The 12,334-nt window shown below is 41.1% G+C and overlaps 1 protein-coding gene and 1 non-coding gene across 2 annotated transcripts in view; one reads left to right on the top strand and one right to left on the bottom strand.

The window, feature by feature from the left end:
• Window positions 1-2,449: 2,449 nt before the first annotated feature.
• The window catches only part of LOC120049446 (transmembrane protein 151B-like), a 43,505-nt gene continuing 33,620 nt past the window's right edge, over window positions 2,450-12,334 (bottom strand). The window contains exons 7-8 of the mRNA XM_038995712.1: window positions 2,656-2,830; window positions 2,450-2,569 (exon numbers count right to left, since the gene is read on the bottom strand). Of these exons, the coding sequence (XP_038851640.1) occupies window positions 2,450-2,569; window positions 2,656-2,830 (295 nt within the window). The remainder of the gene's footprint in view (window positions 2,570-2,655; window positions 2,831-12,334) is intronic.
• LOC120050163 lies at window positions 9,210-9,317 on the top strand. The gene has a single exon (XR_005477168.1). It is a non-coding gene; the product is annotated as a U6 spliceosomal RNA (small nuclear RNA).

The following is a 12,334-nucleotide window of genomic DNA, read 5'->3' as shown; positions in this document are numbered from 1 at the left end:
TATATATATTCTATATATATATATATATTCTATATATATATATATATTCTATATATATATATATATATATGTATATATATATATATATATATATATATACACACACACACACACCTTGAAGTCGGAAGTTTACATACACTTAGGTTGGAGTCATTAAAACTCGTTTCTCAACCACTCCACAAATTTCTTGTTAACAAACTATAGTTTTGGCAAGTCAGTTAGGACATCTACTTTGTGCATGACACAAGTCATTTTTCCAACAATTGTTTACAGATAGATTATTTCACTGTATCACAATTCCAGTGGGTCAGAAGTTTACATACACTAAGTTGACTGTGCCTTTAAACAGCTTGGAATATTCCAGAAAATTATATATCATGGCTTTAGAAGCTTCTGATAGGCTAATTGACATAATTTGAGTCAATTGGAGGTGTACCTGTGGATGTATTTCAAGGCCTACCTTCAAACTCAGTGCCTATTTGCTTGACATCATGGGAAAATCAAAAGAAATCAGCCAAGACTTCCACAAGTCTGGTTCATCCTTAGGAGAAATTTCCAAACGCCTGAAGGTACCACGTTCATCTGTACAAACAATAGTACGCAAGTATAAACACCATGGGACCGCGCAGCCGTCATACTGCTCAGTAAGGAGACGTGTTCTGTCTCAGAGATGAACGTACTTTGGTGTGAAATGTGCAAATCATTCCCAGAACAACAGCAAAGGACCTTGTGAAGATGCTGGAGGAAACAGGTACAAAAGTATCTATATCCACAGTAAAACGATTCCTATCTCGACATAACCTGAAAGGTCACTCAGCAAGGAAGAAGCCACTGCTCCAAAACCGCCATAAAAAAGCCAGACTACGGTTTGCAACTGCACATGGGGACAAAGATTGTACTTCTTGGAGAAATGTCCTCTGGTCTGATGAAACAAAAATAGAACTGTTTGGCCATAATGACCATCATTATGTTTGGAGGAAAAAGGGGGATGCTTGCAAGCCGAAGAACACCATCCCAACCGTGAAGCACGGGGGTGGCAGCATCATGTTGTGGGGGTGCTTTGCTGCAGGAGGGACTGGTGCACTTCACAAAATAGATGGCATCATGAGGAAGCAAAATTATGTGGATATATTGAAGCAACATCTCAAGACATCAGTCAGGAAGTTAAAGCTTGGTCGCAAATGGGTCTTCCAAATGGACAATGACCCCAAGCATACTTCCAAAGTTGTGGCAAAATGGCTTAAGGACAACAAAGTCAAGGTATTGGAGTGGCCATCACAAAGCCCTGACCTCAATCCTATAGAAAATTTATGGGCAGAACTGAAAAAAAGTGGGTGCGAGCAAGAAGGCCAACAAATCTGACCCAGTTACAGCTCTGTCAGGAGGAATGGGCCAAAATTCACCCAACTAATTGTGGGAAGCTTTTGGAAAGCTACCCGGAACATTTGACCCAAGTTAAACAATTTAAAGGCAATGCTACCAAATACTAATTGAGTGTATGTAAACTTCTGATCCACTGGGAATGTGATGAAAGAAATAAAAGCTGAAATAAATAATTCTCTCTACTATTATTCTGACATTTAACATTCTTAAAATAAAGTGGTGATCCTAACTGACCTAAAACAGGGAATTATTATCTGATTAAATGTCAGGAATTGTGAAACCTTGTATTTGGCTAAGGTGTATGGTGTATGTAAACTTCCGACTTCAACTGTATGTATATATATATATAGATGTTCTAGCCCTATATATAAATATATACTGTATATATAATGTCCTAGCCTACCTCTTTCAGGTAATACATTCAATTCAGTATTAGCCTTATATTTAGTTAATTAATGATGGGTTATGTATAATAATAAGCTTCTAATTTACAGCCTCTGTCTCTTGCGTAATACCCAAGCGCCTGAGCTCTGCTAACCTCCCCTTTAAAAAACGCTCCTGAGCTCTGCTAACCTCCCCTTTAAAAAACACTCCTAAGCTCTTGGTCCCATGCAGGAAAAACTAGAATAGCTCGTTGGATATTTTTTTAATTTTTTTTTAGCATTTCTTATACAAATAGACTATCGGAAGAAGGATCCAAGCTCTTTTCTGCCGAATGTTAAATACAGCAGCCAATAGAACTGGCGGGTAGTTTGAAAGAGGCGCGAATGAGCGATGATGGTAGGCTACAGCAGCTATTTATTCAGACCCATAACCATTCAATCTTCGTGAAGAGAAGTGAAAGCCTATATAGCTAGCATAATAACTTCTTATTAAGCATAAAGTATATTGTTTAGGGACAGGAATTAGAGTTAGAGAACAGGATACTTAAAAAAATAAAAAATAAACATTTTAACGGGTCTCCGTCGAAGCTTTGTTATCCAACCGTTCTTATTTTCTCACTCTTCTTCTCTCCCCTCCTTCTCTCCCCTCCTTCTCTCCCCTCCTTCTCTCCCCTCCTTTCCCTTCAGAGTGTCTTGCTGAGTTTGCGGTGCATTCTGTCACTGGCCTCCATCTGAGCCTTGCTATCCAGCAGTTGTTCTAGCTGTCTTCTCATCTGGGCCATATCCAGCTGGGTGGCTTGACACTGTTAAACCAATCCAAAATCAATCAATCAATCAACCAAACGTCAGTCAGTCTACCTAAATATCTATACATCCATCCATACCTCACCTGTTCTCTCAAGCACGCCGACTCCTCCCTCAGTGCGGCGGCGGCCACGGCTAGCTGCTCACTACACTCCCGACACTGGGACTGCATCTTAACCGCGTTGGTTAAAAGGGACTCGACGCTCACTGCTACGGATTCACACTGGTCCTTTGACATGGTGGTGATGGTGATGGGTGGTCTATATACGTGGAGAGAGGGATGGATGGGAGATATTTAGAGACGGGTCCTTTGACATGGTGACGATGGTTGGTCTATATAGGTGGAGAGAGGGATGATGGGAGGGATTTAGAGACTGGTCCTTTGACATGGTGATGGTGGTGATGGGTGGTCTATATAGGTGGAGAGAGGGATGATGGGAGGGATTTAGAGACGGGTCCTTTGACATGGTGATGATGGTTGGTCTATATAGGTGGAGAGAGGGATGATGGGAGGGATTTAGAGACTGGTCCTTTGACATGGTGACGATGGTTGGTCTATATAGGCGGAGAGAGGGATGATGGGAGGGATTTAGAGACGGGTCCTTTGACATGGTGGTGATGGTTGGTCTATATAGGTGGAGAGAGGGATGGATGGGAGGGAGAAAGTAGGAGAAGTTGTGTCTGAAAAGCTTTAAATGTACATCTGTCTAACGCTCCTCTCTCTAAACACTGGACACTCACTCATACACTGGAGGCATGGGCCCCGTACGGCCAGAGCTTAGCCCGGTATCTGAAGCTTACAGGGGCTTGGCTCGCACCGCCGAGCCCCTGGCATAACAACCAGGGCAGACCGTGTGCATGTTTGCCTGTCTGTCTGTCTGCGTGTGTGAGTATCGTGACGCAGATAGAGACATACACAGCCAGGCCACGCCCTATAACCTGTGCGCAAACAAGGTCAAGGTGTGTGTGAGGGGGACTCTACAAACAGTCATGCTAACCTATAGGTACCGCGGGACTCTACAAACAGTCATGCTAACCTATAGGTACCGCTGGACTCTACAAACAGTCATGCTAACCTATAGGTACCGCGGGACTCTACAAACAGTCATGCTAACCTATAGGTACCGCGGGACTCTACAAACAGTCATGCTAACCTATAGGTACCGCTGGACTCTACAAACAGTCATGCTAACCTATAGGTACCGTGGAACTCTACAAACAGATAGAACTGAGTGATCTGTGTCTACAAGTGGCCTGAAAGAGGCTTTACTCCTGGTTAATCTCCCCTTCATCCAATCTCCTCTCTCTCTCTCTCTCTCTCTCTCTCTCTCCCTGCTGGCCTTTTCTGGGCTTTCAAACACACGTCAGGTGTACAACAAATAAAGACATTAAAATTCAAAAGGAATTTAAACAGTGAAGTAACCAGCAGCATTCAGTCACACTACAGCCTTTTGTAGGCTATTTGTCCATTAGTTCCATTGCAATTAACAAGACTTGTCTGCAATATTTGACAACATTAATGACTGTTCAATACGAAGCACCTTGTTCAGGTAGGTAGATCCTCAGCTAGATGTATTATCCCGTTTTCTGGCGGTGCAGGTTCAAATCAACAGCATCTCTTCCCTCTCTTCAACAGCGCGTCGTCTTCCCTCTCTCTCTCTCGAATTTTGCTGGAGCACGCACGACTGGTGCGTGCCATTAATCTGACAAGATGAGGGAGGGAGAGAAAGAGATAGGGTAGGAAAGGGGGAGTAATGCCAATAGCAGTAAACTCCTCTTTCTTTAAAATCTCTAGTAATTGAACAGGCCCAATCAAGACCCAGAAAAACTGTTGGTGAATGCTCTCACCAGTCTGAGCGTGAAACATGTTTTGGAAAGATTCAAGCTGAATATTCACTATAAATGTGATTTCTATGGAATGGAGGAGACCATTTTGCATTTGTTTTTTACCTGTATTTATAGTAGAATTTTATGGATTGACATACATTTTGTTACAAAGAAATAGGACCAGTTCTCCTTGTTCGGCGGTCGACGTCACCGACCTTCTAGCCATCACTGATCCATTTTTCATTTTCCATTGGTTTTGTCTTGTCTTCCTTCACACCTGGTTCCAATCCCATATGTTGTGTATTTTTGTTTCCCCTCATGTCCTTGTCGGAGATTGCTTGTTTGTATGTGATGTGCAAGTTATGTTCTGGTGTGCGACGGGTTTTGTACCCACTTTTATTATTTTGTGTATTTTCGTTTTCGGAGTTTCGTGAGCACTTAAACGACTCCGTTTATACCAAGTTCGTTCTCCTGCGCCTGACTTCCCTGCCAACAACACGCACCCATTACAAATGGATTTGATATAATGATTTATTTAAGAAATTCTGACATTGATAAACATGTATATTATATTTAATTAAGCTGCTAATAATATTAGGTAAATTTCATTCACAAATGCATATGGTCTAATTCAAAACCCTACTTTTTTCACTTTATTAATTATTTTAAACAATATGGCACTACTTTAACTAAAATGAAAAACAAAAAAGGCAATTAAAACTTGTATTATTAATGAATATGATTTGTTTGTTTAGGATTCCTGGCAATGTAAATAGTTTGTATGTATGCTTGTTTGCATGTGACTAAATTACTCTTTTGTTTCTTGATATTTGTTAATTTAAAAAAAACAAAGAAAAAAGAAAGGAATGGGCTTCAGGGAAACTGAAGGGAGTGTGAGGGGAAGTTAGGTAGAGAGGAGAGGAGTAGGACGACCTTTTAGTGGTCTCGGAGCATTTCGTGTTATTCGTTACGTAAATCCGAGACACTCCGTTTAGTATGATATGTTACGTATGGTATGTATTAATTTGGACATGTCCATCATCCAGTTCGTATGATACATTAACATGATTAAAAGTATGTGGACACCTGCTTATTGAACATCTCATTCCAAAATCATGGCCATTAATGTGGAGTTGGTCCCCCTTTTGCTGCTAAAACAGCCTCCAGTCTTCTGGGAAGTCTTTCTACTAGATGTTGGAACATTGCTGCGGGGACTTGCTTCCATTCAGCCACAAGAGCATTAGTGAGCTCGGACACTGATGTTGAGAGATCAGGCCTGGCTCGCAGTCAGCGTTCCAATTCCTCCCAAAGGTGTTCGATGGAGTTGAGGTCAGGGGTCTGTGCAGGCCAGTTAAGTTCTTCCACACCTATCTCCATAAACCATTTCTGTATGGACCTCGCTTTGTGCACGTGAGCATTGTCATGCTGAAACAGGAAAGGGCCTTTCCCAAACTCTTGCCACAAAGTTGGAAGCGCAGAATTGTCTAGAATGTCATTGTCTGCTGTAGCATTAGCATTACGATTTCCCTTCACTGGAACTAAGGGGCCTGAACCATGAAAAACAGCCCCAGACCATTATTCTTCCTCCACCAAACTTTAGTTGGCACTATGCATTGGGGCAGGTAGCGGTCTCCTGGCATCCGCCAAACCAAGATTGGTCCGTCGGACTGCCAGATGGAGAAGCGTGATTCATCACTCCAGAGAACGCGTTTCCACTGCTCCAGAGTCCAACGGCGACGAGCTTTACACCACTCCAGCCGACGCTTGGCATTGAGCATGGTGATCTTAGGCTTGTGTGCGGCTGCTTGGGCCATGGAAACCCATTTCATGACGGTCCCGACCAACAGTTCTTGTGCTGACGTTGCTTCCAGAGACAGTTTGGAACTCTGTAGTGAGTGTTCCAGCCGAGAACAGATGATTTTTTACGTGCAACGCGCTTCAGAACTCAGCTATTCCATGTTATATTCAATTATTCAGACAATTATAATACTGGTGAAATGGTGTTTGAATACATTTTCATTTCTGAAAGCTCGCAGGGCCAAAGTGCCCGAAGTTGCAGAATCACCCTTATCTCAAATAAGAGATGGTTAAATCTATACATTTAATATCAAGTTCATATTAACTTCATATTAGCTAAGTTGTTTTTTGATTGTAAATCAAGGAAGTAATTGAAGATGTGAGAATGACAATACGCACATTGTTTGAAATCAGTGGACATAGCACACCAAGCAGGAAAATTCAATGGTTTACACATGGAGCATCCAAAGACTGACATTAATTGATCAAAACGCAATTAGAGAATTCAGCTAAGGGCTTTTGTGTTCAGAGTGAATTAACAGTAAGGGGAGAATACTGTTGAGTAATACATTAATGAAAAATTATGCTGTATAACACCCCAGAGGGGCAAACAATTGAACACAAATAATTCAATATATTTACATACACTACAGGTCAAAAGTTTAAGAACACCTACTCATTCCAGGGTTTTTCTTTATTTTTTATATTTTCTACATTGTAGAATAATAGTGAAGACATCAATACTATGAAATAACACATATGGAATCATGTTGTAACCAAAAAAAGTGTTAAACAAATCATAATATATTTTATATTTCAGATTCTTCAAATTGGCACCCTTTGCCTTGATGACAGCTATGCACACTCTTGGAATTCTCTCAACCAGCTTCACCCAGAATGCTTTTCCAACAGTCTTGAATGAGTTCCCACATATGCTGAGCACTTGCTGGCTGCTTGTCCTTCACTCTGCGTTCTGACTCATCCCAAACCATCTTAATGTGGTTGAGATCGGGGGATTGTGGAGGCCAGGTCATCTGATGCAGCACTCCATCACTCTCCTTCTTGGTAAAATAGCCTTTACACATCCTGGAGGTGTGTTGGGTCAATGTCCTGTTGAACAACAAATGATTGTCCCACTAATCCCAATCCAGATCGGATGGCGTAAAGTGGCAGAATGCTGTGGTAGCCATGCTGGTTAAGTGTGCCTTGAATTCTAAATAAATCACAGACAGTGTCACCAGCAAAGCATCCCCACACCATAACACCTCCTCCTCCATGTTTTACGGTGGGAACCACACATGTGGAGATCATCCGTTCACCCGTACCACGTCTCACAAAGACACAACGGTTGGAACCAAAAATCTCCAATTTGGACTCCAGACCAAAGGACAAATTTCCACCTGTCTAATGTCCATTGCTCATGTTTCTTGGCCCAAGCAAGTCTCTTCTTATTGGTGTCCTTTAGTAGTGGTTTCTTTGCAGCAATTTGACCATGAAAGCCTGATTCACACAGTCTCCTCTGAACAGTTGATGTTGAGATGTGTCTGTTACTTGAACTCTGTGAAGCATTTATTTGGGCTGCAATTTCTGAGGCTGGTAACGTGTGTGAGTAGCTAACTTAGTTATAACATTTGGGCCCTTGTGACCTGAAGACCAATACGAGCAAACCCCTACCAGAATCATAAAGTGCTATACTTGCGAAAGGTAGGCTTATAGGTCAATTACTCTGGCCTTGTACATTACCTGTGCGTTATAGCCTTGGCTTGCTTGCTACTGTTGTTGAAAAAGCCACAATTAGCTAGCTATGGCCATGCATCTCCCTTCATACTAGCTAACTTAGACAGCTTCGTTCCAACGTGTGTGAGTAGTTAGTTATAACTTGTTACCTGCCCACCATTGTCATTACCGCCGCTTTATTCCTTACTGCTGTAATTGTAACGTGCAAACCATTTTTATATGAACTTCACTCTATTTTGGAGTCTTGTCAGAGTGTCTGCTTTCAACTTTGTCTTCAAAGATATTAGTCAGGGAAACGTGGTTGGTGTTTTTTTTTTTTTTTTTTTTATGTTTTATTTGATCATTTCACCATTATTTAACCAGGTAGGCCAGTGGAGAATAAGTTCTCATTTACAACTGCGACCTGTTTGTGGGAGGAGATGGGAGACACGCACGCTGTCGAAAAATAGGAATAAATCCCAAACTGAGGTTTAAATGCAAGCATCGGTTTAAGATTTTTACTGCTTTATTTCTACCTTTTTCTCCAGTATTCTTTATTTTGTTACCTACGCACCTGGAACAGACGCTATTTAGGTTTACAGGACATTTTAAACAGCCTCCTGTTATTTCTTGTTTTATTTGAACATGTTTGTATTTTGTTCTAAATTGTAGAACTGTGATGACAAATTCATTACATTTCTCTGGCAAGGTGTTTCGCAGGTTCAATGGAACAGCTCTTATCTGCGCCGCGCCCCCAAGTCTTATTTGAGGTGAATGGAGCGCCATCTTGTGGAGAAAAGCAGTACTGCACCAGCGGACGTCAGAGGACCGGTTTTAAAGTAAAACAAATCCAAGATGGCGACGTGTGAGTATTGAGCACAAATGTATTTTAGTTTAGTTTCCCCTCTTGTTTTTCTGCTGTTTTAAAAATGTGAGTTCAACGGACACACACTAAGCCCACGTCCTCTCAGCTCTGAGTAGAAGTAGTTACTAGATACAGATATCAGCCCAGTTTAGTTTCTACTAGCCTAGCAAAGACTTATGAGGGAAGTGAGGGGGAAACCACACCAGTCACAGCCCCGCTACTCTACATAACCCCCAGCCTGCCCTACTGGTCGGTAAAAGGCAACTGTTAGAAGCTTTTAGATAATACCCCAGAGCTCTGTGTGTGTATATAGAGGTGTGTTGATTGTTTTAAGCATATGTGAGTCTTATCAGGGTGTTTTCAGAGTATAACCGTCAATAAGACTGCTAATCTAGACTGGTCCTAGAAATGATGTCTGTTAAGAGTGACTATTTGTGCTGGCTTCGGCAGCACATATACTAAAATTGGAATGATACAGAGAAGATTAGCATGGCCCCTTGCACAAAGATGACACGCAAAATCGTGAAGCGTTCCCAATTTTGTCCCGTCTCGGTGTAGTTTTGGCTTTTTCAGTCCTTATTAAACTTTGTTTACTGTGTTCATTGTGTGGTGGAGAAACCAGGCACTTGTGTGGCTGTTCGCTACCTCTAGTGGTCATGTTGGGTAAGTGCAACAGGACTGCTGAACTAAACCCAAAGTCAGACAGCTGTGTCCCTATTGACAGAATATTGCTCACTAGTCGAGCTTGTGCCACTAGGAATTAGCTAATTCAAGGGGGGTATTTTCTACCAAGGATGAACATACTCGTCGACCCTGTATGGAATCCCGACACGGCTGCTGTATTTAGCCTTGAATCTTTTTTTGTGCTTTTTCTTACCGTGAGAACCTGTCACTTTTTGTCAAGCCGCTCACCCTCGTCAGGATTCGAACTTGTAGAAGGGTTGTCTAAATGTGTTTAAGCCTAAACACCACAGGGGTTAAATCTTGTTTATGGGTGCTTTTGAGACTATGGGCACGTCTATGTCTCGGGGTCAATTTTGTGGATTTGATTTAAAGTTTATATTCTTTAAATTCACCCCAGACTTTTTTAACACCTCTCTATCAAGTATTTTTATCTACTTTTCAGATGCATTTTACACCTACATTTCACTGTTTTGCCCTTGTCCATGACCCAGACATTGGGGCTTCTATGTTTTTCTATGAAAGAACATTTATATAATGTGTAATTGTTATCTACTAGAGAAAGAATCAATGAAATAAAATATACATTTTTATTGTGAGTATGCCCTTTTATTGTTTACCCAAAATATACCTTTAGTTTGGTAGTTGTGTTATTTCAACCACTGAGGACAAATACCTCATTTAATTAAGTTTAAGATAATGTTAATTTAGTTACCATGGAAACAGTGACACTGAAGCACATGGCTGCAGCAGACACGAGGTAAATATTGCTTGTGTAGAGAATATTATTGTCAGTCATTTCCAAACAGGCTATAATTTCTTTAATTTGTGGTAGAAATGTTGAACAAATAGTGTATTTAGTATAGCATGTAGTTTAACTGTAATACTAGCCAAAGCATGCTAAGCAGCCTGTCATTTTTCTCCAGAAACTGTAGAAGTGTCATTTCCATCACCAACTTAACTGGCAGACATTACAGAACGTGGGGGAAATGACAAATCCATTTTCTTTTTTTAAAACATTTTAACTTTAGGCTTATTTAAACATGTTTTAAATGAATTTAATCTAGAAAATGCTCCAAGGTACACAAGTCAAACTAAGTAGTCTTTGTTTTTAGAAAAATGCCACTGAAAACAGCGCAGGTCATATAGAGAAGAAGAAAAATGATCCTATACAATACCCAGAACATCTACAAAAAGACAGCGAGAGATACTGGAAGAGAAGTGAAAAAAAATGGAGAAGATTCCTTAAAAGACAAGACAGCAAATTAAGGAAACTGAAGGATTTTGTTTCAAAATGCCATCATTGCAGAGTTAAAGCAATATTATCAAAATATGCAGTGCCATGGACAAACAAGAGATCAGTGTGCATATTGACTTTGCAGAGAACTACCTGTGTAAATGCACCAGTGAAATTCAGGCAATTCACTTTGATTCTCACAAGCAGGTGACCCTCCACATGTTGGATATACAACAAATTATTGTTTCACTGAGCTCTGATTCAGAGGGGTTGGGTTAAATGCAGAAGATGCATTTCAGTTGAATACATTCAGTTGGACAACTGACTAGGTATCTCCCTTCTATGCTACCACGCCACTATGTCTCCCTGTCATGGCTTTTTGCGCCATCAGTACAGATAACACATCTTTACTACAAGTTCAGTTGATGTCACAAAGCTGTCCACTACTTTAAAAATATCCTCTCCTGTTGTCCTGGTTGGCAGAAGAGGATATGTCTTAATTGACCCCCCATAAACATATCAGACATACCAGGAGCTGTGTCAGGCCCACCACATCTGTTGACTCATCCAGCTGTAACGCATATAATTCACTGGCTTGTATACAACGCAGTAATTGTTTCAAAACATCTCCTGCCATGTCACTGATGCGTCGTGAAAATGTTTGAAGGCTTTGTCAGCATAGGTTTTTGGGGCCTTTTCCACCAGCATTGTGACAGCAGGAAGAATGAAGTCCTCCACAATAGTATGGGGCTTGCCTGTCCTAGCCACTCGGTAGCTCAACATATAAGACGCTTCTAGCCCCTTCTTATTAATGGTATCTGTTGCTTTTATACATGTTTTACAACTCGAAAGTAGTCTTAATTCTCGCTCAAACTTCTGTGGCTTATTTTTCAACTTAGCATGTTTTGTTTCTAAACGTCTGCGCAAGAGTGAAGGTTGAGGTGTGAGATCGTACTTTTGGAAATAACAGTGGCTGAGGAAAGGCACTACTCCCAAATCAATGTAGTTATCATATTTGCTCCTCTTCGACGGTCCAACGTCCCTGTCTGCTGTTCGGTGCTTTCCCAGGTAAGGGGGGCAGTAACTCTTCGACTGCATCAGATTCACAACTGTCAGCATTCATTCATGCTAGCTGGGCTAACAATAAATATAGAATTACTGATGTTAGCATTGGATCGTGGAAGCAGAACAACTTGTGTCATCGACAGGTGTAGTACTGATGGTAGTAGCAGTACTACCAGTAGAGCTGATGTGTCTCTGTGGACGCAGGCTTTTTAATATATATATATTTTTTACCATTTATCAATTTTTGTGGAAACGGCAGCTACGTTTAGCTACATTCGTGGAATTCCCGCGAGAGTAATGGTTAATGTGATTGTATGTTAATTATTTGACTTTGTGTTTTCGCTGAACACTAGATGGTTTAATTGTATTTTTGCCAGTGAAACAAGGCTAGTCAGGCAGGGGAGGGGGGGGGGTGTATAGCCCCGTTGGAAAATATAAATGGACTGTTTGAGAATGTGAAGATGTTTTATTTTTTCCCCCAATGTGAATCACATTTGTATTTGACCTACCCCCAACGGCACTTTTCCCCAGTTTGGGAATACCTGCTCTGCGCCTGGACTGGAATAATACATTATG

Source organism: Salvelinus namaycush, chromosome 6 (genome assembly GCF_016432855.1).
Source record: "Salvelinus namaycush isolate Seneca chromosome 6, SaNama_1.0, whole genome shotgun sequence".
NCBI lineage: Eukaryota > Metazoa > Chordata > Actinopteri > Salmoniformes > Salmonidae > Salvelinus > Salvelinus namaycush.
Note: the sequence above shows the minus strand (reverse complement) of the source record. Positions and strands in the feature narration are given on the sequence as shown.